Source organism: Telopea speciosissima, chromosome 2 (assembly GCF_018873765.1).
Source record: "Telopea speciosissima isolate NSW1024214 ecotype Mountain lineage chromosome 2, Tspe_v1, whole genome shotgun sequence".
Classification (NCBI taxonomy): Eukaryota; Viridiplantae; Streptophyta; class Magnoliopsida; order Proteales; family Proteaceae; genus Telopea; species Telopea speciosissima.
In genome coordinates this window covers 83,057,042-83,084,797 of record NC_057917.1, presented here as the reverse complement: position 1 = coordinate 83,084,797, position 27,756 = coordinate 83,057,042, and the positions used below count along the sequence as shown (strand labels likewise).

The 27,756-nt window shown below is 41.0% G+C and overlaps 1 protein-coding gene across 1 annotated transcript in view; it reads left to right on the top strand.

Moving 5' to 3' along the window:
- The window catches only part of LOC122651793, a 60,187-nt gene that overhangs the window by 16,636 nt on the left and 15,795 nt on the right, over window positions 1-27,756 (top strand). The window contains exons 12-15 of the mRNA XM_043845330.1: window positions 9,183-9,513; window positions 14,993-15,210; window positions 15,524-15,742; window positions 17,582-17,768. Coding sequence (XP_043701265.1) covers window positions 9,183-9,513; window positions 14,993-15,210; window positions 15,524-15,742; window positions 17,582-17,768 — 955 coding nt within the window. The remainder of the gene's footprint in view (window positions 1-9,182; window positions 9,514-14,992; window positions 15,211-15,523; window positions 15,743-17,581; window positions 17,769-27,756) is intronic.

Below are 27,756 nucleotides of genomic sequence, written 5' to 3'. Positions count from 1 at the left end.
CCTACCAAGTAATTGGCAATTTGTGAAATCCTGAATAACCATGTATGAAGCTTGTATGTTGTGATCGCCATCTTCTCTATTGCTTTTCAATATAGCTCGCTTGATAGTTCAGTTTAATACATGCTAGGTACTTGTATCTTCCATTGAAGTCCATGAGCTTTCCTGGGAGTGTATAAAGTATAAACTTTTTCATACACACAAATATATCAATGTTTCCAACAGAGATATGGGTTATTGAGACGATACCGATATACAACAACAACAACAACAACAACATCTCAGCCTTATCCCAACTAAATGGGGTTGGCTACGTGGATCCCTTTAAAACAAAGTAGGGAAAACTGAGGTCCTCACAAATGGAAAGGAAAGTAAGAGGAATGTGGAATAAAAATAAAGAAATGATCCTGGGGTCTCCCGTCTGTTTCTTTTGTTGGCCCAGGCCCCTCTTAGCTGTGGGCTTGGTTTGGAGCTGATTGTTTTTGTTGCTGCCCCTAAGGGGCTCTTGTAATCTTGTTCCCCTTTAGTAATTTAATTATTTTATTCATCCAAAAAAAAAAAAAGAAATGAGATAAGAAAAGTAAGAAATGGAAAATGAAAGTAAGAGAAAAGAGGATAGCCCAGAAAAACAGGAAAAGTATGTCGATACCACCGATGCCACTGACGCCTCCAGAAAAAGAAGAATAGAAGTGGGTTGCAGCAATAGCAGCTGCCATCGCCACTACTGGAAAAGGGGAAGCCCTGTAGCAGTGACAACCTCCATTACCGCAACTGTTGTAGGAACAGGAGAAGAAGTAAAGAGGAAATGTTAGCACGATGAGAACGTACATGTTTCTCACTTATCAAATTCCAATGGAGCTCCTCTACTTGCAGAGTCACAAGAGAGATAGACTTGCAGAGTCACGAGATAGAGAGAGGGAGAGAGAGAGAGGGAGAGAGAGAGGGAGAGAGAGGAAAGGGGCGAGGGTTTGTAAACAATAGAAAAGATTCATATGAGCAAGTGATACAATGTTTGCAAGTATGGGCTTCGGTATGGGCTTTTTCCTTAGCTGCTGGGACTCTATTAAAGGAGGCCTTTTCAAAGCTATCCGTAGCTTCTTCTTTAAACCCAACCAACTTGCCCAGATCAATCAAACCTTCATCTGCCTTATCCCTAAGATAGCTGGAGCCTCCTCCCTGTCTGATTTCAGACCCATCTCTCTTTGTAATCTCCTTTACAAATTCATTGCTAAGATCCTTGCCAACAGGATCTAGGCTATCATCCCTTCCCTCGTCAGTCCTAATCAATCTGCCTTCATCTCTGGCTGGAGTATTGCGGATAACATTATCCTTTGCTCCGAGGTTGTGCGAGGCTTTGATCACAAATCCCATTCTCCTGCGGTCCTTTTAAAAATCGATCTTCACAAGGCTTTTGACTCCCTTCGTTGGGACTTCATTTGTGAAGTTCTTTCCCAAATGGGCTTTCCCCCCTACTTTCGTCCGCTGGATTTACGCCTGTATCTCCTCTCCTTCCTTCTCGGTCCTTGTCAATGGCTCCCTCGCCGGTTTCTTCAATTCCAAAGTCGACATTCGTCAATGATGCCCTCTCTCCCCCTTTCTCTTCTCTTTGGCTCTGGAAGACCTCTCTAGGAGTCTCCAAACCAAAACGGACCTTCATCTCATCTCCCCCATCCCCAAATGCAAACTCCTCAACCTCACCCATCTTGCCTTCGCTGACGATCTAATGATTTTCTCAAAGGCCTCTCACTCCTCCATCTCTGCCATCATGTCTTCGCTCCATCTCTTCGAGACTCTCTCTGGTCTCCGCGTAAATCTTCTCAAATCCAAAATCTTTCTTTCTGGTATCCCCGAGTTTGACAAAGAGACCCTCCGGAGTCTGACTGGCTTCTCCATTGGAACCCTCCCTGTCAAAGACCTCAGCCTTCCTCTTATCCCTGCTAGGCTTTCCAGTCATCACTGCATTCCCATGCTCGACAACATCCGTAAGCGTTGCTAGCTCTGGAAAGGCAAACTTCTATCCTATGCTGGTAGACTTGAGTGCATTAGATCTGTCCTCCAAGCTTCTTACATTTACTGGTGTGGTATCTATGGTATCCCTAAAGCCACCATCAAGGCTATGGAACACCTTCTCTGTGCCTTCCTCTGGAAAGGAAAAGAAACTTCTAAATTTCTCCACCCAATCAGTTGGAAATCCATTTGCCTTCCAAAAGCTGAAGGAGGCCTGGGCATTCGACGCATCCGCGACTCTAATACCGCGGGCATCCTTAAGCTCATTTGGAAAATTTCCTCCAAGCATGACTCCATCTGGGTTAACTGGGTTCACTCCCATCTTCTCAAAAAGGACTCCTTCTGGACTGTCCCCATCCCCTCTGACTCGTCTTGGATCTGGCGCAAGATTCTCCTCCTTTGCCCCCTCGCCCTTAGAGCCATCTCCACCTCCATTGTCAACGGATCCTCCACCTCCCTTTGGCTTGATCCTTGGCATCCTCTCGGAGTCCTTTTCAACGTCTTTGGGCCGAGGTCGATCTACTCCTCTGGCATTCCTAAATCTGCCCCTTTCAGTCATTATTACTCAAGGCTCTTGGTCCCCTCCCTCCCCTCTCCCCACCATCCTTTCTCAGATCTGGCCGCCCCTTCCCCCCCTCTCCCCCTCCTCCCCGGCTCATGTGGATAAGATTATTTGGCTTCCCTCCTCCAACGGCCTCTTTAGCTCTGGTTCGGCTTGGAACTTTTTTAGGAACCCTGGCACCCCTGTCCCTTGGCATAAGCTAGTTTGGTTCAAAGGCCATATACCTCGCCATAGTTTCACTGTTTGGAGATCCCTTAGTCTTTGCCTTCCTACCCAAGCATTCCTCCTCCACTGTCACATCCTTGTCTCCCCCTCTTGCATCTTTTGTTGGAATGGCTCCGAGGACTTAGCCCATCTCTTCTTTGCTTACCCATTTACCGCCACCATCTGGAAAAAGGCCCTCACATCCATTTGGCCGTGCAACTGGAGACCCCTCGCCTTTGATAGGGAATGGCTCTGGTTGGATATGATCTTTACTGGAGACACAATATGTGACACTGTCGGAAAGCTTGTTTTTGGCTCTGCTATCTCCACATTTGGATGGAAAGGAATCGTAGGAGATGGACTTCCAACTTTAGATCTTTTGATATGATTTGGAAAGCATCTCTTTCGATGTCTCATCCAAGCTCAGTTTTATCCCTCATAGATCCATTATTGATACCCCAAGGAACAGGAATATTGTTGTATCCTGGGGTCTTGATCTTTCTATTTTGCAGGCCCCCACGGTTGGCTCTCGGCTGCCCCCCCCTTTCTCTCTCCCCCTTTCCTCTTTGTATATCCCCTTCCCCCTCCTGGGGTTCGGTAATATATTTTATTCACCAAAACAAAAAAAAAAATGTATGCAAGTACACAATTAAAATTACATTCCCTCCTATATATGTATAAGTAAAGGTAAATAGTTCTGAATTTTACACATTAGCTCTTTTGTATGTATGACTAAAAAAAACATGCCTTTTTTTAATTTTAGAAACAATATCATTTTTGAAAACAAATAAGAAGAGTTTCTCATTTTTTAATACAAAAAAGATGAAACTCTTAACTTTTTATACCTAAATCGCTCCCACTTGATGAGTTTATTGCCCTAGTCGCATAAGCAATGCCTAGGTCTGCACTTAAGTACCAAGGCTAGGCGCCCAGCCAGCACACGCTTGCCTTGTAGCCATGATAACTATGAGTATGTTAATCATGGTTCAAGATCTCGGTTTCCCAAATTTCCGAGACAAAACCTATCTGTAATATTGTATCGACCAGGTTTCGACTATATGTTGGAAATTTCGACCAAAAAAACTACCAATTTCAACCAGCCCAGTTTCGACCAGCCATGACATGTCGAGTTTTGCCCAAAAAATACCTGGTTTCGACTGAAACCTGGGGAATCTCGGTTTCGGCCAGCGTTGAAATCAGCCTCAAAACCTATTTAGAACCTTGACGTTAATACTACTATTGGAAACGCTTCCTCTAAAAGGCCGACCTTGTAGGAAAGGGAGGAAACAATATGTATGTCATACAGGATCTCTAACACGGCGGACCATCCAAAGTGGGATACGGGTGAATAAATAATTCAACACCTGACCGCACCCAAGGGGACTCGATACCGTGACCCCTGCCTATTCTGATACCATGTTGGAATTGCTTCCTCTAAAAGGCCGACCTTGTAGGAAAGGGAGGAAACAAGATGTATATCATACAGGAGCTCTAACACGGCGGACTATCCAAAGGGAGACACAGGTGGATAAATAATTTTTTAATACCTGCCCGCTCTCAGGGGGACTCGATACTGTGACCCTTGCCTACTCTGATACCATGTTGGAACCGCTTCCTCTAAAAGGCCGACCTTGTAGGAAAGGGAGGAAACAATATGTATATCATACAGGAGCTCTAACACAGCGGACTATCCAAAGGGGGATACAGGTGGATAAATAATTCAACAACTACGTATATACTTGAATGTTTAGTAAATTAATAGTTTGATATAGCTTATTTCAATTGCGTATTAGTATACGTAAATGTATATTGTATTTGTACTTATTTAATATGTTTATCTTACATGTTTAGTATGCTTAATTGCTTCTTATTTCTTCTTACTTATTAGTAGGTTTTGATAATACACTTTCCACTGAGTATTTGACAAAAAAGTATGCCACAAAAAGAATTTGAATCCTCTGAACTCATAGCAACATGTTTGTTTTTTTTGGGGGGGGGGGGTTACTAAATAATTCATTACCAAAGAAAGAGAGAACAAGCTAATTCAACATACAGACCTTGCTTTTACAAAAGGGGAGAGACCCCAAGAATATATTATAAGCCTATATCTAGGGGAATCAATACACCGGGCTGGAGACTTTGAAATCTTGGATTTGACATCAAAGGGAATTTTCTGTGAAAGGGCAGAATCCTGCTTCTTAGGCCAGCATTTGGCCGGTAAACCATTCCAAACTGCAGAAAAGAAGGGGCAGTCAAAAAATAGGTGATCCACATCGTTAGAGACATTCCAACAAAGGCAGCATTGGGGAGAGACTGCAATCTGTAGGCAGAAAGGAATGACTGCGTGGGGAGGCAGCAGGTGAAGACTCTCCAAGCAGTGAAGCTGTGGCAAGGGATGTGGCTCTTGGACCAAACCAAATTACGCCAGACTTTAATGCAGCCCTGAGCTCTGATGAAATCCCTGGCCGACTCGGCACTGAAGAGACCGGACGAGGAAGCTAACCATGAGACAATATCCCTCTACCAATCGGCCTTCTGGGAATGCTCGGCAGAGCACTCCAGATGGCAGTCGGAAGGGAGGAGGGGGGGGGGGAGACCAACCATCATCCCGAATAAAGTCAGAAACCATGTCCAATCTGTTCTAACCTTAGCCACATGTTTTAGTTATTAGAAATCATAGTTTACTGCTTATTTAGTGTATTATGCTTTAAAACACTAGTTTTGGATGTGTCCATGCATATGCTCTCTGATACTGATACATGTTCTTTCTCTCCATGTTTCTGCTGCTCAAATGGATGGGCTAATCTGTTACACCGACCTCCTTATAGGGAACTGTATTACGTGAGATGAAAGCCCATGCAAAGACCTGCACGCTAGGGGGAGCCTTAGATTCCCATACATACAGCTTTATCTGTATGATATTGTCCAGGATGATACAAGGACTCATAGTATGCCTTTCTCAGAAAACATCCTTTCATACCATTCTGCCATACTCTACAATGTTCTGCTGATATATCTACAAAAACACTATTGTGCATCCACAGAGAACTTGCTGAGACACTTATCGCCTAGACCAACAGGTTTCTTCTGCACATCAAGCTGCAATTAACATTTCCATTAAAATTCTCCATGTAGTGTTGAGTCGATACATTCTTTACTCTCACTAGATTATGAAGTATTTGAAGAAGCAAACAGCAGATTACCAATGCAAGCACTCTTGTAAATCCTCACCTTAGATTCTTAGAACCATCTTCCACCTTATACGAAATATGAAGAGGGTGGTTTGACAAACAAGTGTGTGATGTGTCGGAAGGAACAATAATCTATACTCATATGTTCTTTTATTTTGAGGCAGGTAGTATTTCTTTCTTGTCTTTGGTGACAATGGTTTAAGACTGAGGGATACAAAAACAAAATTTTACAATTAAATAGGCAATGGTAACAGAGACAATTTTAACACAGTAAAGTAGAGATTAGAATGGAAGTTAAACACAGAGGGAGAAAAAACAAAGCAAACGAAATGGGCTAAAGAGAAGCAGAAACCAAACATACACATACACACACTCTCACACACGCACAAGCCTTGCACAACTCTCAACCCAATCAAGTGGCTCCTAATCACAGCTCTAATTCTTTGTTGGAACAGAACTTTTTTTCCTCCCTGCCATACAAGCTCTCTGAGTTCTTTTTTCACCCAATCATCTAGGTTGACTTTCCCCTCCAGCATGAATCTATCTTGGATGTCTGCATACCTGAAAAGCCTTTGCAGAAACCCTAATCTGCTGGAAAATCGACCCACGCCTATCACATTCATCATTGATCTACACAAGGTTTGAAAACTCGGGTCTCGGTGCCAACTCGGACCCTTGAAAAACTGAGTCGAGTCGAGATCTCGCCGAGTTGGTGCACTTTTTTCTTTTTTGACTCGAAGCCTCATCTCGGTGGGTTTTAGACCTAGTTTGGGTCTAAAACTTGGTATTCAGCCTATTTTAGGCCATTTAAACACAATGGCACTATCAGATTTTGCAAAAAACAAAGTCCAAATAGGAGTTTCACTTAATGGGAAAGCAGGATAGGCACTTACTTATGCTCGAAACCAAGACAGACACAGGACAAACACACTTATTTATGCCTAATATCATTTAAGTAAATGATTTTGTATTTCATCTACTTAAGATATTATTCATAAATAAGCAAATACCCCCTATTGTAATCCAATAAAAATAGTTAAAAAATCAAATTCCAGAAGGAAAAAAAGTCAACCCCCCAGTTCAAGAACAAAAACTGGATTTTCGCGGTAGGTGCAATTTTCAACTTTCTAATGCTAGGGTTTTTCTCAAATCTAAAAATTCCATAAATCTTAATATGGTAAAACATTGCTAAAAACCAAAAGTGCGCTAAAATATTCATTTGTTTTGATGTCCAAAAAAATATTTTCACTCAGAGCGATTTTGACAGCATTCGCGCACACCGAATTAAGTTTTACCGGTACATAACTCCTTCAATATAAATCAGATTTTAGCAATCTTGGATTTGTTGGAAAGCTTTGTTTTGAAAGCCATAGTTCAAGAACTCGCCGAGATCTCGGTAATATCTCTCTTTTTGAAAAAAGCGAGACGAGACTTGAGGCGAAATGAAATATTACCCAAACTCGGTCGAGATCTTGGTGCGAGATTTCGGTTCAACCGAGATTTGTACCAAACTTACCTTTATAATGTACATATCTCGACCGAGACTGTTGAGATCTCTCCAAAACTCGACTGTTTTGGTGAACACGACAGAGAAGTGTGCATTTGACCTGATTTTTGAGGATTTTCGACTGTGGTTTATGATAGAGATATATGTAATATGTTAAGATTGATTTATTGTACACTTTTACATTTGTAATGTTTATTTAAGTTGTTTTATATTAATTGTATGAGTTGATTGCTTTCAATTACTAATTTATGTGTAGAATAGGGCCTATTAGTAAGTCGTCGCCTACCTACCTAGGGCCCGAAGTGAAACCTCCTATTTGGACTTTGTTTTTGCAAAATCTGATAGTGCCTTTGTGTTTAAATGGCCTAAAATAGGCTGAGTACCAAGTTTCAGTTCCAAACTAGGTCTAAAACCCAGCAAAACCAGCCTTCGAGTTCAAAAAAAAATATAAAATTACACCAACTCGCCGAGATCTTGGCCCAACTCGGTTTATTGGCTGGGCGAAACCTGTACTGAAGCCGAGTTCTTGAACCTTGGAGGCAGCTCTGTGCGGCTGTGCCTAATCGCTATCCAGATTTGTAGGATATTAGAGAGGGGTCACATGAGACCCAAAAAGTTATCCAATGCTGGATCCATGTGCACGCCAATATAGGAGAACATTCTCATATATGCTATTATTTGTTGGCCCGTTCCCATATATTCTATTATTGTTTATTTCTTGTATGATAAACATGAGATCAATAGTATGTATAAGATCTCATGAAATGTGTTAGAGATATAGATCTCAATAGTATGTGCGTAATGAACTTATAAGAGCGGACTTGGGAGTTGCCCTGATCAATGGTAAGCTCCGAGAGAGTCGTTTAAGGTGGTATGGTCATATTCAACGGAGACCTAGGGAAGCCCCAGTCAGGAGGAGTGATATGATTCCGATTGAAGGGGCTAAAAGAGCTAGGGGCAGACATAAAATGACCATAGGAGAAGTGGTGAGCAAGGACATGCATAGCCTAGGTTTGGTTCCAAGTATGACCTCGGACAGAACCTATTGGAGGGCAAGGATCCATGTCGCTGACCCCATTTAGCTGAGATTATCCTAACGTACTGGGCTGTGCCTTATCCTCCTACTATCTTTCATCTTTCTATTTATTTCTCATTTTCCATTTGCCCTTTTCAGTATATCTTTGTTTTCTCTTTTTGTTTTGTTTGGATCCATGTAGCCGACCCCATTAAGTTGGGATAAGGCTTAGTTTGTTGTTATTGTTGTATATAGAACTGAGAGAGGACAAGACACTCCTCTCCATAATGAAAAGAGTCTGAGCATCTCAGTAATCCATTTAAATATCTCTCCTTGACGATATATTTTAATGGAGCTCCTCAGGACCTCCAGGCTACACCTGGAATATGCTCCGCTTTGTTGTTTCCCACTTTAGGTAGAAGGACCATCTTTCTCATGACATTGACGTATGTTCCTTGGGAATTTTATTTTCCCTACACTATTAGCTTTTTTGAATTACAACAACAACAACATAGCCTTATCCGAACTAAATGGGAAACTTTTGAATTTTACATGGTTCATATATCTGCTATTATAGTCTTTGTTACAGTTGATTTCTGAGATTAATTGCCTAACTATTTGTTAGTTGAATAGCTAAATTTTTGGAGTTGATTTGATTGTTTCTAATTCCTCTCTTTCATGATGCTTGGTTGGTTGCAGGTATCTTGCAATTGTGTGGCCTGATATTCCTTACTTTTGTGTCTACAAGGTTAATGATTGGTCAGTTGTTGATTCAGGGACTGGAAGACTTTTAGCTTGGGATACATGCTGTGACAGATTTGCCTTGCTTGAGTCTGCTTTACCCCCAAGGATACCAATAATTCCTAAAGGCGGTTCATCAAGAAAAGCAAAGGAAGCAGCTGCAGCTGCAGCACAGGCCGCAGTGGCTGCTGCTTCTGCAGCTTCAGCAGCAACCGTTCAAGTACGAATCTTACTTGACGATGGGACATCAAATACTTTGACAAGGTCCATTGAAGGCCGTAATGAACCGGTATGAATTACCTAGTTCTCTATCAAAGGTTATAGTTTTCATATGACATAATTTCATTTTTCCATTTCATCGCTTTTGAATGCTATGAGCTCATTTTTTTTATTTCAGAAGAAATATGATTACCGATTAATTTTGGTCATAATCTTTCTGCATGTCAAATTTATTTTGGAAGTTAATATTGAAGTTGCTATCAGTTTCTGCAATTTTCTCTTGAAAAATCCCTATTCAATCTTCCTGCATCAGTTTAGTATCTGTAGAATGCAATAGAGTAGAGTTCACGAAGGCAAAAATAGGTAGAATAATTGTTGTGTTACTCATGCATGAAGATTATCGAACCATGGGATGAAGATGATTCAAAGATATCAAAGGCTGTGCCAAGCATTGTCCCACACTTTTGTGAGCTCTCCTAAAATTTCAAGGGCCAAAATTTGATTTTATGAAGGAATTCTCTCTCAGATCTTGATGGGAAGCTAGATCTTCATGGAACCCTAGATGGCTCAATTGTCGTCCACTCGTCCTTCTAGGGCCCAAGGGGGAAATATCAGAAACCATTAATCCCCTGTATATGTTGTTGATACATCTTTTAATTACACGAATGGCAAAAAGAAGAGATCTTCAACAAGGTTTATTGGTTACTTTGATGAAGGAGTTACTGAAGAAGAGAATGATGGATGGTAGTTGGTATCTTCCATTGTGAATCTGTGGTGGTTGGGAAGAAATTTGCCTGATTGATCTTGGGGAAGAGGAACATCGGGAGACTTTTTTTAAGCAAGCTGAGATTAGCGACCGGCTAGGGATTAAAGGAGAGCTTGATTTAAATGATTGTGTGTAGAGAAGATAAGCAGTTAAGTGGTTTTGTTAATTTGGGTGGGGGTGGGGGGGAGATTCTTTATAGATGCCAAAACAAATCATTGGATACTTGTATTTTCACTTTTCTTCTCTTCCTTTTTTCGTTTTTACCTGTTTTTCCCCTTCCCCTTCTTTGTCCTTACTTCCTCAGTTTTCTAGCTGTCTTCTAGTTCTTTTTCCTTTCTTTAGGGAGGGGCGGCAGTCTGTTGGTCATGGCATTGGAAGACTCACTTTTGAAGTTGGACAAAGTGTGTGGGTGTAATCTAAGTATGTACCTATATTTTGTTGAGCATTTGATAGGGATGGTGTATTTGCATTCGCTTTAGTCATTTTACGTTGTTTCTTCCTCTTATGGTGAAAGTTTTGATATTCTTTTTAGGTGAATAAAAAATTCATTACCAAAAGAAGAGATAAAAATACAAGGAAACCCCAGGAATAGGGGAAGAAGGAAAAACAGTACAGAACTAGCAATATAAAGAAAAACAAAGCCAATCCTCAAGAAGGAGGGACAATGGGCTGCAACAGGGAGAGGGGATGTCCCCAGGAATCAACAATAAGCATGTTCTTAGTGGAGTCGACACATCTAGAGGGGACCACTGATAACTTGATTCTATCAAAGGTGATGGTGTCCCAAATCGGCCAGAAAAATCTAGATTGAGAGGTCTATTTTTTTAGGTTATGCTCTGTCCAAATATGGTAAGTTGTGGGCACCAAATACAAGCTTACCTACTGCATCACATATGGAGTTACCAGCAAACGACATGTCCACCCAAACCCATGCTTTCTCGAAGGGCAAAATCCTTCTTCTCCGAGGCCTTCATTTAACAAGAAGCCCTTTCCAAACCGAGGAGAAGGAGCAAACAAAGAAGCGGTGATCCACATCTTCAGGAGCATTCCAACAAAGGCAATAGGAGGGGGAGGCGGAAATCTGTCTTTGGATAAGGACTGCATTGGGAGGCAACGGGAGAGGGCCCGCCAGACAGTGAAGCTGTGGCTCTTAAACCAAACCAATCTGCACCAAAGAGACACAGGGCCACGAGCTCTGATGAGTTCCCTAGCTGAATTGGACCTAAAGATGCCCGAAAAAAGAAGCAAACCAAACAGCAATCTCCACTACCTCTGGACCTTCCGGGGATGCTAGACAAAGTGTTCCAGATGACAATTAACAGGGGTAGAGAAGGGAGGGGGGAGCCCAATCGTCATGCCGAATGATGTCCTTAATCGTGGCCAATTTGTTAAGGCCTGAACTGTATATGGCTTTGGCACCAACTGAGTGTAGAACTCCCAGAGGGTGCCAATAGTCCAGCCAAACGCTAGAGGAGGCACATCAGCAAACAGGGAGTTAGTGACTCGAAAAGCTAGAGGTTTGAGATTTATGACCTTTCTGCAGACCCATGAAGCATCAGGAATAGAAGGAGTAGTCCAAAGGGAGTCATTAGGAAGCATCCATAGTAGACCCAATCAACCCAAATACTTTTCTTCTTGGCCGCTAACTTCCAGATCAACTTGTGGATACCAGCAGAATTGACATCTTTTATTCTTCTAGAACCAAGACCCCCCTCATCTTTGTGAAGGCAGACAGAGGCCCAATTAATAGGGTGAAGGATATAATGGAGTCAGAGCTTTTCCAAAGGAAGGACAGATAAGGGGCTCTAGCTTTTTAATTGTATACTGGGGTAACCCAAATATACTAGACCAATAGATATAAGATGACTAAAGGATAGATCTGATCAATGACAAATTTTAAATCTTAATGCAGGCATGGCATATCTTGTTTCTTCAGTCTTTTTCGCCACATGGGGCTATGGGAGTCGAACCCACAAAAGCTTGCCCGTCTAAAGTTGGAGCCTCTTATGCAAGAGGTCCAAAATAAGGGTGTTGTAATGAGCAGACAACCTGGCAGGGATTAGAGGCAACCGCAGGTACTTGACCAGAAGGCAACCTAAGGAAAAACCAGGCTTCTCTTTCAGACAATTCTTATCAACCTTAGAGACACCCGTAAAAAACCAGAGAGATTTCAAGTGATTGATAAGAAGGTCCAACAACCCTTCAAAATGGCGTAAATAGGGCATAATAGATTCAATCGAAAGGATATTGGTATGGGAGAAGATCATGAGATCGTCAGCAAAGGTTAGATGGGAGATCTTAAGAGCCTTGGACTTCAGCATGGGAGAAATGAGCTCCTGGTCCATGCTAGATTGAATACTTCTGGATATGACTTCAAGGGCTATGTTGAAGATGCATGTGGAAAGGGGTCAGCTCTGGCGAATGCCTACAATAGAGGCAAAGAATCCGGCAGGAACACTATTGATGAGCATCGAGAAGTGGAGAGAGGAAAATGCAGTGATAGATCCAGCTGACAAAGACAAGGGAAAGGCATCTTGAGCATGACATTTAGAATAAAGTCCCATCTCAAAGAGTCAAAGGTTGAGCATGACAAGGGGAAAGGCATCTGGAACCTTTTACCTCAGTTCTGTGAACTAGCTGAGCTCTTTGATAACTTTACTAGGGTAGCTTTTAAATGGTGTGATCTATCTTATATATGTAAATCTATGAAGGGTTCCCTTTTAGTAATATATTTCCCCTTTCCATAAAAATAAAAAAAAAGAGTCAAAGGTTTTATGGAAGTCCATCTTCATGAAGGCAGCAAAGGAGTAAGACTTTCTGCCAAAGTCTCCTGACAAGCTCATTGCAGAGGAGGATGTTATCAGAGATACTTCTTCCTGCTATGAAAGCCGACCGATTGTCAGTGACCGGAGAATAAACCACCAGCTTAAGCCTATTGGCAAGGACTTTGGCAATGAGCTTGTACAACAAATTGCACAAGGAGATAGCCCTGAAGTTTGTCATGTAGGAGGAATCTTCTTTCTTAGGGATAAGGCAAAGGAAGGTGTGATTGATCCTTTTGATCTGGCTGGGATTGAAGAAGAAACTTTGCAGGGCATTGATGAGGTCCACTTTGATAATGTCCCAAGTGGGGGAGAAAAAGCCCATACTGAAACCATTTGGGCTGGGGGTTCTGTTAGCCTTGTGAGAGTGGACAACATCAAGGATTTCTTCCTCAAAGGGGATAGCCTGGAGGGTATCAAAGAGGGAGCTGGGGATGAATTTGTTGAGCAAACCCTCAGGGATAGGATCAGGAGATGCAATGGAAGAGGGCCGGAAAATCTGCATAAAATAGTTAACTACCTCGCCTTAATATCATCAAATTTGGAGAGGGAGGAGCCATCTCTAGCCAAAAGCATGGGAATGGAGTTGACATTAGTTCTAGCTTTCATGGACCTGTGGAAATAAGCAGTGTTGGGGTCGCCAAGTTCCAGCCATTTGACTCTAGACTTCTGCCTTAAGAAATATCTCCTCTTGGGCAACCAAGGATCAGAGCTCCATGGAGACTGATTTCTCTTCTTCAGGCAGGGGAGCATTATGGATGTCAGCTTGCCCCAACTGAATATCAGCAAGCTTATCCCTACAATTAGAAACCAAAGGAGGAAATGTTTCCAAAAGACGAGGAATTCCAGACTTTAAGGTTACATTTAACATTCCAAAGCTTTGTAGAAAAGGAGATAAGGGGCTCGACTGAGTGTGGACTGGCTTTGCCCAGGCATCTTTAACAACATTGAGGAAATCTGAATGAGAGGATCACATATCAAAGTATTTGAATGGCTTAGGCCCAAAGGAGATGTAAGGCTGGATATGAACAGAGATGTGGCTATGATTAGAGATGCTAGGAACGCCGAAGGAAGCATGAGAATAGGTAAGGAGGATAACTAAGCTTCATTGATCAGGACCCTATCAAGCTTGCAAGTGATCTTGGAACTACCACATCTTCTATTTTGTCAGGTGAATTTCAGACCAAACCATCTCATATCATTAATGCCTATATCATCAAGGCACTCATGGAAGGCATCTACTAAGGAATCATCAAGGCCGTCACCACCCTGTTTTTCATTACCAAACCGGCGACATTGAAATCACCATGCAAGCCCCATGGAAGAGGTCCATCCTGTAAAGCAATGTGATGAAGGTCTCCTCAAAGAGAGGATCTCTCAAAGGGATAGTTAGAGGTGTAGATAGTAGTAAAGAGGAAGCTAGAGTTCCCATGGGAATCGGATTCTTGAAGTGCAATAACTTTTATAAGGAAAATAGCAACAAAATTAGAATTTAGAGGGGTCTCAAAGAAACCAAAGGCGGCCATTGGAGTGGTGAGAGTAGTTAGAACAAAAGACCACCAGGAGCAATTAAGGAGGCAATACGAGTAGCATTAACCTTTTTAACTCTGGTTTCAAAAGGCAACAGAAGACAGCATGCTGGATCAACTAATATACTAACAAGACTTTCTGGCAAGATCAGATCACTCATGTTTAGTTTGACTGGTCAATCTCACCACGGTGTCTTTTGCTCTTGAAAGCAATATATAATTCGCTAAAGTTATGATTCATCTTCCTTAAACAATATGATTGCTGAACATATAGTTTAAGCTATATGGTTGATTTACAATGAGAATACAGTAACAGCCTAACAGGTGTTGTGCTTTTAGTTTGTCCAATGACATTTATAGTTTTGATTGTTTAATTTCGTTGTTGTTTTGTACATTTTGTTTATTTATTTATTTATTTTTGGTTGCTTCTAGGTTATCGGCTTGCATGGTGGTGCACTACTTGGTGTGGCATATCGAACATCACGGAAGATCAACCCTGCGGCTGCAACTGCAATTTCGACTTTTCAGTCAATGCCATTATCTGGCTTTGGCAATAGTGGTCTATCTTCTTTTACTGCTGATGATGATCCATTGTCTTCTAATAGACCATCTGTTTCTGAAGTAGCACCTCAAAACTTTCAACTGTACAGGTTGGATATCATATCTGTTCATTTCATCTTTCTTTAACCTACTTTTAGGGGGTGCCCCGAGAAGTTTCAGATGTGTCTTGTGTTACAGAAGTAAGCTAGCTGTTGTGTATGGTTTTCTCCATTTGATTAGTATATTGGTTTCTTTGCTTTGACTGATTGAATATGAATTCTATATGCCATGGCATAGCTAATACCATCCATCCTTTTTTCTCTTTTGTTTTTTAGTGATTCTTATTGTACTTTAAATTTTGTTGTTTTTGTTGTTGTTCTTCTTGTTGTTCAGTGTTGTCTAATTTAGTTTACAATTTTGCAGTTGGGAAACCTTCCAACCTGTGAGTGGTCTTCTTGCCCAACCAGAATGGACTGCGTGGGATCAAACTGTTGAGTATTGTGCTTTTGCCTACCAAAAATATATCATAATATCTTCCTTGCGCCCCCAATATAGATATCTGGGGGATGTTGCCATTCCTTGTGCTACTGGAGCTGTTTGGCATAGGAGACAACTATTTGTGGCTACACCAACTACCATCGAGTAAGATACTGACCACTGTGATTTTTATTTCTGATGGCATTCTGTTGTTTGCCAATCCCATTTAGTTGGGATAAGGCTGTGTTGTTGAATGAGATCGCGTTGTGTGGATAATGTGTTGTTGATGGCATTTTGGTGCTGTCATCTCTCTCTCTCTCTCTCTCTCACACACACACACACACACTCACTCTCTCAAACCTATATGAGCCATACATGAATGTTTAACCATCAACAGATCAGAAAGGTTGAAAACATCTCAATTATACCATGCCTTTTTGAGTGCTCTTTGGCTGTGCAGCTTCAGGTGGCTCTGATCTTTTGGCAACACAGTAGTTGTTGGAAGGAGGATATTTCAAATGAAGGCAAAAAATCTTGAAATCTCATCTGAATCATGTTGGTGGGAGAACATTTTATGGATAATTGAAAGGGGATGAAGATTCTCCAATTTCATCGTGATGAACTGAAGAACTTTTTGTTAATCTTTGAGATGATCAGAAAAGCTTTAACTAATGGTGAGACATAGTCCAGGATTAATCTGCGCTTGAGTTAAGAAACCCAATTACCTGTCGTTAATTTGCGGAACTTATCTGTCTAAGGCCTAGGAATTTGAAATATGGGCCAGAGATTCAATTTCGTTCAAGAACTTAAATTACACACTAACAGAATTTAGAAGCTAGACACATGTCTTAATCAAACTAGAACATCACCTGCAGGTAATTGGGGTGCGCAATTTGATTGAGGCGAAGGGAGGATCCAACGGAGGTTTCACACTTGAGGCCAATCAGTCTATGTAACTTTAATTTACATGATTATTACTAAAGTAATTAATTCTCGTATTCGCAGGATCTTTCCTGAGCTCATATCCCCCGAGCAAGATGCTTTTGTTCAGGAGAGGTCTATCTTGCAAAATATCACCTATATTGTCTTGGCCAAGGTTTTAGGTCTCGGTTTCGCCAGGTCACGAAACCGAGATCTCAGTGAGGTCATGTATTTTTTTTTTCCTCAACTCGATGGTAGGTTTCGGTGGCCATATGGCCAAGATAGGGGCTGAAACTTGACATTCCCCCTATTTTAGGCCTTCTAAACATAGTGGAACCATTAGTTTTTACAAATTCAAACCCAAAATGGTACTTTGACTACAGACCCTAAGTTGGTAGTCTACGGCGTGCGTGAGGTCTACCCTAGGCTATTCCGCACAAACAGGGTTAGATCACGTATTAGTTATTAGTCATTAAGAGTCTTTTAGTTTTTCTAAGTCACTTTCTTGGTTGTAGTTCCCTATGTTTTGGTTTTAGTTTCTAGGTGTAGAAAATCCAAAAGTTTATTTAATGTAAGTTGATGTATCCCAAGGACTTTTAATGCCTCCCCTCTATATAATGAAACCATGGGCTGTTCTTTGAAACACCAGATTTTGAAAAAAAAGAACTCTCTTGTGAGATTTAGCTTGTGGACTCAAGTGGGCTGTGGATTCAGCAATCATATCCAAGGTGGATCTCCTTGGTGGGGCTCTAGTGGGCTCTAGCTGCCAAAACTATCTATCTCCATTAATTATCATCATCATCAACCACTATCATCGATCCTTCTTATTTTTGCATCACTTCTCAGGAAGGGAAAATATTGGAAATCCAGTCTTATTTTCACATTAAAAGATTCCTGTGCTAATTAAGACTGAAGTTTGCAATTGTTAATTTTGTATAGTGGCATCCCATTGTATGTTTTTCTTTATAAGATCAAAGTAGAACTTGTGAGGATTGAGAAATCAGTGATGTACTAGTAACATTTCCAAAATCTCAGCTAAATTTGTTGGTATGCTTGTTTACACTAGATCTATTTTAATTTCAGGTGTGTTTTTGTGGATGCTGGAGTTGCACCAATTGATATTGAAACCAAAAAGAGAAAAGAAGAGATGAAAGTTAAAGATGCACAAGCGAGAGCCGTTGCTGAGCATGGAGAGTTAGCACTAATCACAGTTGATGGTTCGAAAACTATTCAAAATGAAAGAATTTCATTGAGGCCCCCCATGCTACAGGTTATAATAATTACAGGATCAACTTTTTCTTAAATCTTGGACTTATATTTTGATTTTTCATTTAAAAATCTATTTAATTTTCCTGTCTCTGAGTAAAAGATGAATCTTCTTCGGGTCATATTTCAATTTTTTGATAAGTTGACTTGGTTGAGGCTTGTATTGGATATCTTGATGTCCGTGAAAGTTGAAACTCAGTTTTTTCTCACTTGAGTGAGATCGATCATAAGTGTTGAAAGTGAAACTGAATTAAACTTTACAAAAATCCAAGTGTTTATGAATGACTTGCATCAAAATTGCCTTCGTAAAAACTAGGTTTTGTTTAGCTCGAATGCTCGATCTTCTAATGACACTAATTTGCTCCTGCACAATGTATCTTGACTTATTTCTCCTGGTTGTATTTCATACTCTGGTTTTCTGTAAGTGTGTTGCTTTTATTTTTCCATTTTTGTACTGTGTCAGGTTGTTGCAGTTATATTTCTGCAAAGATGGTTAGGTATTCTTGGAATTTAATGGTCTTTTTCAGGTGAGTACAGTTATTGTTGATGGAGATGAAGAGACAAATGTCTTCCTCGGAAAATGCTTGATTTTCCAATTTATTGACTATGAACTCTTAGAACTGGGCTGTTTCAGATTTATCCCATGCTAATTCTATTCTAGTTCTGGTTGGAGGGCTGGAATTGCTCCATTCAGGTGTCTAAATATAGTCTTTTAAGAGTGTTGATATGTGTGTGTGTGACACAATTGTAGAGATCCTAGTAGACTTATGTACACTATTGTTAGGATCTGTCAACGATTGTACACAATTTTCAACATTCATCCATTGTAGCCAGCAAAGTTGATCCATCGTACTGCTAGGCTTCTGGATTTTTTCCCCCCAAATGGATGGTAGAAAAACATGTTGAAATGCTTTGAACTTGCTTCCTTGAGATAAGAGAATTTTATGCTTGTCCTAGAGTTGGCATCAGATTGCCTGCTGGTTATTCTACCTGACCCTTGAAATAGGAGGCATACACATGCCTGATATTTCACTTGTAAGCATAATAGGCTGAATCCAAATCGTATCCTTGCTGTATTTGTGTAACATGGCCAGCTGTGGTGTTTTACAGAAACTGTCTTGCTTAGTTCAGAATTTGTTTAGTAATATGAGTTTGCTTCTATGAACTTCCATTTCCTTTTTGAGTCTATTGTTGTTTATAAATTGAAATGTCAATATTGTCTTAGTCTTGATCAAAAATTTTGTCCCACTGTTTGACATTTGAGTAAATAGATCCTGTTCAAAACCATTCTCCCTATCTATGGCAATAAATTCAATTAGTGCCAATGATGTCAAAAAAATTCGTAAGACCTTGACTTGTCACATTCTTATTGGTCTTTGCCTTCAAAATTCCATTATTTACATCACTGTGCTCCAGTCTTTTTCTTTTTACCAGTCTATATCTTGAACAGAATAAGTCAAAGCTCTTTCAATACTAGACCTTTTCCTTCTGAGGTCTTACGATCATCATGTTTCACAAATAAATAAAAACTTACACTCTTGCAGAGCCCAAAATGTTCGTATATTGCATCAAATATTCCTTTACTCCATGGAGCTTAGTACTTCCTAAAGTTAATGTGCTTCAGCACATACTATTTGCAGGATTCTGTTCTTAAAAATTCCCCCTTCTTTTTGGTTTTCATTGCCTTTTGTTCTACCATATCATTTTTGAAAAGTTAGTTTGTGTGCTGCTTGACGTTTAGATGATTTCTCATGGCATGTGCTAAGATGTCCTGTGGTATCTTTTTTTTTTTTTGGGTGAATAAAAATTTCATTAGCAAAACTCCGAAAGGGGAGGGGGGAGGGGGGAGGGGGGGAGAATACACAGAGGAAAAAGAAAGAAAAAAGGGGGGGGGGCGAGATTGAAGCTATACAATGTCTTAAGCCCTACAGAGGAGGGGCAACAGGCTGATGGAGAGAAATCGGCAAACCCCAAGAGACAACAATATGCTTGTTCGTTGGGGGATCAGAAAGGAAACCATCGGGAGCATCTGAAGCCTAGAGCTAACATCGAAGAAGATGGCTTTCCAAATCATGTCGAGAGAACGGGAGTTGGAGGTCCATCTTTGAAGATTCTGCCTCCATCCAAATATGCGAAGTAGTAGCCTCAAACAAAGCTTACTTGTGGTGTCACAAATAGTGCTGCCAGAAAAAGTCATGTCCAGCCAAAGCCATTCTTGAGCGAAGGGTAAAGGTCTCCTATAGTGGGACCATATGGACAGTAAGGCTTTTTTTTTTCAGATAAAAGAGGCAAAGGGGCAAGAAAAGAATAGGTGATCAATGTCCTCTAAACCATTCCAACAAAGGATACAAGAGGGGGGGGGGGGGGAACTGGGATATGGCATTGGCGGAGAAAGGATTGAGTGGCGAGGCAATGGTTTAGCGTTCTCCAGGTATTAAAGCTATGACAGGAGATGTGGCCTTCAAACAAAACTAGCTTATGCCAAGAAGCGGTGGGGGCATGGTGTCTAACAAAGTCCCAAGTAGAACTAGAACTAAACATGCTATTGGGGGGGGGGGGGGGCAAGAGACCTTGTCTGGGTGAGAAGGGATTTGGGGGGGGGGGGGAGGGGGATGATGGAGAATCCAGGAGGGATTCTTGCAGGATCGATTATGTAGAACAACCGGATTAAGATCAGGTTGGGTAGGACCAAAGAGGGATAGAAGAGTTGCAAGCTAGGGAAGATGAAGAGTCACCTAGCCACGGTTTGAGTTTATGGTGCGTGGTTTGATGGAAGGTTGAAGGTGATGAGATGATGGTGATAGATGAAGTTAAAATTAAGAGAAAGAAGATAAGCAGAAAATAAAAGATAGCTTTGGCTGCTAGAGATCCACTAGAGCCCAGCTTAGGAGTCCACCTAGGTCCACCAAAAGAGATCCCCTTTTGGATGTATTTACTAAGATCCACAAGTGTTTACAGAACACGATGGGATGCAATGCTTGAGTGAGTAATGTTCACCCCAAGCTCTTCTATTTATAATATTGAAAAGAGAGGACAGAATTACAAATAGGCGATGTGGGACTCAAACCCACATAGCCAACTATACAACTTAAGAACAAAGAAGACAAATATACCCTTTCGGGTTTGACTACTCAACACTCCCCCTCAAGTTGGTGCATAGATATCACACATGCCCAACTTGACCAAATTAGGATGAAACATCTTTCCATTCAATCCTTTAGTGAAGATATTAGCAAGTTGATCACTCGACTTCACAAAAGGTATACAAATCTATCCACTTTCCAACTTTTCCTTGATGAAGTGTCTGTCAATCTCCACATGCTGGGTACGGTCATGTTGTATTGGTTTGTGGGCAATACTGATTGCTGCTTTGTTGTCACAGTACAACACCATTGGACGATGAACAGAACCACTAAGATCTTGGAGTAAACTTTGAAGCCACAATAACTCACAGATTCCTTGAGCCATAGCATGGAACTTTGCTTCAACACTGGATCTTGCCACTACATTCTGTTTTTTACTACGTCATGTGACAAGATTACCTCCAACAAACGTGCAATACCTTGAAGTAGATTTCTGATCAGGATTACCACCCCAGTACGCATCTGTGTAAGCTTCAATACGAAGATGATCATGCGGGGACAAGAGAATTCCTTTTCTTGGAGCTGACTTCAAGTAGTGGGGAATACGAAGAACAACATCCATATGGTTGGAGTAGGGATCATGCATGAATTGACTGACAAGGCTTACCGCAAATGCAATGTCTGGTCTTGTGTGAGAGAAATAAATCAATTTTCCTACCAACCGTTGATAAAGGCCCTTATCAACGGGAGTACCATTTTTCTCTTGCAGACAAGTATTGGCGTCCAAAGGAGTATCACAAGGATGACAACCCAACAAACCAGTCTCTGAAAGCAGGTTCAGAACATACTTCCTTTGGGAGAGAAATATGCCTTTGGAAGAACGAGCAACTTCAATCCCAGGGAAGTACCTTAGCTGTCCAAGATCCTTTATTTCAAATTCTTGTCCCAAGAAAAGTTTCAGTTTAGAAACTTCATCAGCATCATGACTAGTCATAACTATGTCATTGACATAGACAATAAGAAGAGTGATCTTATCTCCGCGACGCTTGATGAACAATGTGTGGTTAGCATTGCTCTGTTTGTACCCTACAGAGATCATGGCTCTATGGAATCTCCCAAACCAAGCCCAAGGAGATTGCTTTAGCTCATACAATGCGCGCTTTAGTTTGCAAACCTTCCCGTGAGTTTTTTCAGAAGAAAAACCTAGAGGAATCTCCATATAGGCTTCTTCCAGCTCCCTATGAAGAAAGGCATTTTTCACATCTAACTGGTGCAAGTCCCAGCCTAGATTAACAGTATGATAATAGGACTCGGACAGTATCCAACTTTGCAACTAGGGCACAGGTCTCCTGGTAGTCGATCCCATAGGTTTGAGTAAACCCCTTAGCGACAAGTCTGGCCTTGTATCTATCAATTGATCCATCCACCTTTTGCTTGACAACAAATACCCATTTACAGCCAAGTGGTTTCTTACCCGAGGGAAGAACCACTAGCTCCCATGTCTCATGTTTTGGATAAGGTTTTCATTTCCTTCATCATGGCTGCTTTCCATTTTGGATCTGCAATTGCCTCTTGCCACTTCTATGGAATAGAAATAGAGGACAGAGAAGGTACAAAAGTGCGATATGAAGGAGATAAGGAGTCATATGAAACAACATGAGAGGTGGGATGTTGGGTACAAGACCTAATGCCTTTACTAACAGCAATAGGAAGATCAAGAGAAGGATCCTTACCAAGAGGTGGAGCAGTCTCTGGACCAAGATCTGGCGATTGGGGAAGAGGTACGGTAGTGGTGGTAGTCTCAACATGCTCTTGTTGCTGCTTTCGATTTTGGGTGTAGACTGTATCAACAGGAATCTGACTCACAGGTCTACGCTCCCTTAAGCAGGAACTAAAGTAGACGTTGGCTCCCCCTGGACAGCAGGCACATCTTCAAACACGTCTTCAAGGATAACTGGAACATGCTCCCCCTGAAGAGGTGGCTGAGAATAATAAGCCAAGGATTCATGGAAGACAACGTCCATAGTTACCAGAGTATGCCTAGTGGGAGGGTGATAACACTTGTATCCCTTTTGAGTAGCGGAGTAGTCCAAAAAAATACACCGAATGCTACGAGGATCAAGCCTGCCATGAGAAGATGATTGCAAGCATAACAGACACAGCCAAATACTTTTGGTGGCACCACAAAAGAGGAAGAACCCTGTAGGAGTTCAATAGGAGCACGACCAGGATTGGAGTAGGCATGCGGTTGATGAGGTAGGCAGTGGTGAGAATAACATCACTCCAAAATTGGGTAGGGACTTGCTGTGCAAACATGATGGTCCGAGTAACCTCCAAAAGGTGGCGATTCTTCCTTTCACCCACTCCAGTCTGAGCAAGAGTGTCAACACAGCTTGTCTGATGAATTATCCCATTTTCAGCTAGATACGTTTGGAACTACCCCTCCATGTACTGTCTGCCATTATCACTTCAAAGAATTTTCAGAGATGCATTGAATTGGGTCTGAACCATACGGTGGAAGAGCTAAAAACAGTGAAAAACTTCACTCTTGTGCTGCATCATGTACACCCAGGTAGTACGAGTATAACAGTCTATAAAAGAAACAAACCATCTAGAACCAGATATTGAGACACAACGAGAAGGTCCCCAAACATCCGTATGAACTAAAGCAAAAGGTGAAGTACTTCTTTTATTAGTGGAAGAATAACTAGAACGAGTTTGTTTGGCCAAAACACTAGTCTCACATAAAAACTCATCCTTATTACAACCTTTGACTAACTGAGGAAATAAAAAAGCTAAAGTTTGAAGAGGAGAATGCCCGAGTCGACAATGTCATAAGTGAAGATCAGGTGATGTGGCTGAATGTAACTGATGAACTGGAGATGGAGTCAATGGAAGTGAAGGTTGACCCGTGTCGAGTAAGTAGAGACCACCATGTACCTTTCCACCCCCAATCGTCGTCCCTGTCACCAGATCCTGTATGACACAATGAGAAGAAAAAAAGGTTATTTTGCAGTTTAATTGTTTAGTAAGCATGGTATAAAATCTCGCGATATATCGGCGATATATCGCCATATTTCGTAAATCTCGACATGTCAGAGATACGAAACACTTCCGAAACAAAAAAATACAATATCTCGTCGATATATCGTGATACATCGACGATATATCGTGGATCTCACGATATATCGCGAGATCTCACGATATATCGCGAGATATTGAAAAAGTGACAAATAGTGTCACACTAAGGCCCCTTTTATACCATATTTTGCAGCTCTTGGTCGATATTTCGACCGAGAGCTGCTGAAAAATCAATTTTTCTCCCTTCTTCCTAATTTTTTGCTTTTCTTCCTCCCTTCCAAGCCTCATCCAAGCATTGTTGAAGCTCCTTGTCGCCGGGAAGACGTCGGAGGGTCATCTAAGCTCATCATCCAAGCCTATTTTCATTATTTGAGGTAAATTCTATTTCTCTAAAACTATTTTTTTAAAAAAAACTTTGTATAAATGTTGTTGGATGTTGATGATATTAATATATGTTAGACACCAGAGGCCGATCTACAGCCTCACGGTGTCGAAATTTTTTTCCCATATGTATTTTTTATATATTTTTTTCTGGTTTTAAAAATTCATTTTCCTACAACTAAAATAGGAAATAATTAGGGGTAATATGACTTAGATGGTAATGAATTAAATATATGTTAGACACCAATGACCGATCTACGGCTTCACAGTGTCGGATTTATTTTTCTGCTCTTAAATAATTCTTTTAATTTTCGAAAATTAAGAAAAATATATAAAAAATTAAAAAAACAGAAATAAATAAGGAAAAATATGAGTTTTAAGTTTAAAAAATAATGAAAAAATATAAAAGTTATCTCTATATGTTTTGAGATGCATTACATGTATATTATGTTTACTAATTTTTGGTTTTGTTGTGTTAGGTCAATACTTATATTAACATTATATATAAAAAATTGGTTTTAATTATGTGAAAAATATAAGGGTTAGGGGAAAAATATTAAATAACTATACAAGTGTATTAGTAATCTAAAAGTGTCAATTGAAGTGCATCTACATTAAGTTTTTTAATTGTTTGTGTTACTTACATTGCAGTAAACAAGTATCATTATGGCGGATCGTGATAGACAACGTGCGAAGGGCAAGCAAAAGGTGGGGGAAAGTAGTCAACAAAGGGGCGGAGGGAACAAAGAGAACAGAGGGAACAAGAGAGACCAGCCACCAAGATAGGGATGACATTGCATGGTTACATGGTACTCCCATTGATGGGGATAAGAGAAAATCTATATGTAACTATTGTCACATGCAATTTATGGGAGGTGGGTCCAGTAGACTTAAACAACATCTGACTGGAGGATCTAAAGATGTTGTAGGTTGTCATATGGTCCCTACTGAAGTAGCCAGGGAGATTGGTGATAGTTTGAGGGGAAGAAAGAAGAGGAAGGCTGACAAGCAAAGGATAAGAGAACAACTTGAGGATACAGTGAGGAGTTCGATGGAAGGAGGAAGACGATACAATGATGATGATGATGATGATGATGATGATGACTCCTCGATGATGATGACATGACTGATGACATACAAACAAAGCAGAGGAGGCTAGGGATTTTAGGCGGACTGTTTCAAGGAGTAGAGTAAGTTTTCAAGATGATCACAGAGACAAAGAGTAGGGGGTAGTGGCGGAGCTGGCGTTCCTGAGTTCCTAGAACTTTGAATCCTTTTAAAAGATCACAAAGTGTGAGGGCAGCCCCAACACCTCTACCAATGCAGTACCACCATCAACATCCGATCCTAAATTGCATAAGAAGAAAGAAAGCGATCAACCTAATCAAAGGAGCATGGAAAGGGATGAAGGGATTGGTTAAAGAATCAATAGCTAAGTAGATGCTATACCATACCATCCCAGCAAACACTGCACAAGGCCCCCATTATGATATCATGATAGATACCATTGCAGAGGCTGGCCCAGGATTCAAGGGCCCCACCCCATATGAGGTAATGAATGTTTATGTACCTCAACAAAAGAGTGAGATTGATGAGTACATTAGTGAGATGAGGAATATGTGGGAGACATATGGGGTGACTATAATGGCGATGGATGGACTGGGCCTCTGAAAAGTCCATCATCAATTTCATGGTTTATTGTGATGGGAGGACAGTGTTCCTCAATCGTGGATGCATCCAAAGAGATAAAGGATGCAAAATATATTTACTGATTGTTAAAGGAAGTAGTGGAAAAAATGTGGGTATTGAGAATGTTGTCCAGTTGTAACGGACAATGGAAGTAACTTCAGTGGCGGTGAGAAGATGATGAACAATAGTAAGTACCGGCTCTTCTGGACTCCTTGTGCAGCCCATTGCATTGACTTAATGCTAAAAGATATGGGAAAGTTAAAGTTGGTGAAGACTGTGGTTGAAAGTGCAAGACAAGTCACCAACTTTGTATACAACCACTCCTATGCGCTCAATCTATTGAGGGAAAAATGTGGGGGTGACTTGGTTAGGCCTGGCATCACAAGATTTGTCACCAACTACATTGCTCTCAAAAGCATTGAGACAAAGAAGGCGGACGAGAAGCATGTTTGCTTCGAGGAGTGGTTTGAATGGAAGGGTTCCAAGATCGCAAATGGGAGGGAAGCACAAACAACGATGTCATCCGAGGACTTCCGGACCAAACTAAGCAAAGTGGTGAAAGTTTTAGAGCCGAGTAGTTAAAGTTCTACATGTTGCGACTCGCTCTGAAGGGCCCAACCATGCCAGTCCTATATGCTTTAATAGACTTGATGAAAGATAGTGTCTATAGTGTGGCTCCTCGCAGTAGCAAACACTTCTTAGATATCATAAATGCTCGCTGGGAGAATCAACTTATGCATCCACTGCATAAGGCTGGTGAGTAAATTTGTTTTATGTTTACTAATTCATAGTATTATTATTTATTAATTACCTATGCATTTGACAATACCTCTATTCTATATGTCATATTTCAGCATACTACTTGAACCCTAAGTATCAATATAACAATAGGCTTGGGTTGGAAACTCAACTTATTGATGCTGTGAAACAAGTAGTGAAGAAGTTGGAGCCAGATGGTGCACTACAAGCAATTTGCAACAATGAAGTGAGTTCATTTGGAAACTCAACTTATTGATGCTTTCAAATAAGTAGTGAAGAAGTACTTACTAATTTTCCACATGGGTGTAGATCAAGGTATTTAGGGATGCATTGGGAAGTTTTGGAATTGAGGCTGCGATACAAGGCAGAGCACATGGTGATGCTGGTAATTCTTTTAAGTTTTAAATTACATATGTATTGAAATTTGAAAGTTGAAAGTTGAAACAACATTTGACACATGTCTTTTTTGTTGTAAACTTGTAATGCAGCTGAATGGTGGGTGTTGTATGGGGCATCGGCTGAAAACTTAAGAAGAATAGCAATTAAAGTCCTTGCCCAAACATGTTCTGCATCTGGTTGTGAGAGGAACTGGAGTACCTTTGCACTCATCCACTCCAAGAGGCGCAATAGATTGGGGTCTCAACGTTTATCTGACATGGTGTATGTGCACTACAACTTGAGGCTGAAACTGCAACACATACGCATGGGACATGAGGGACAGAGGGGCACCATTGATCTAGCTGACATCTTTCAAGTTGACTCAGACGATGAGGACCCTATTGTGGATTGGGTGAGGGATAGAGGTGAGCCAGTGTTGGATGAGGAGGGAGGTAGGCCCGACCCCATGATAACTTCTGAAATTGGTGCCGATGTGGACGAGTATATGGCTGACGAGGGTCAGATACATGCAAGGGAAACCTCACCCATACCATTCCAGCCCACTGGTGGCAATGTTGCTGATGATGAAGACTGGTCTAAGTCCTCAAATGATGATGATGG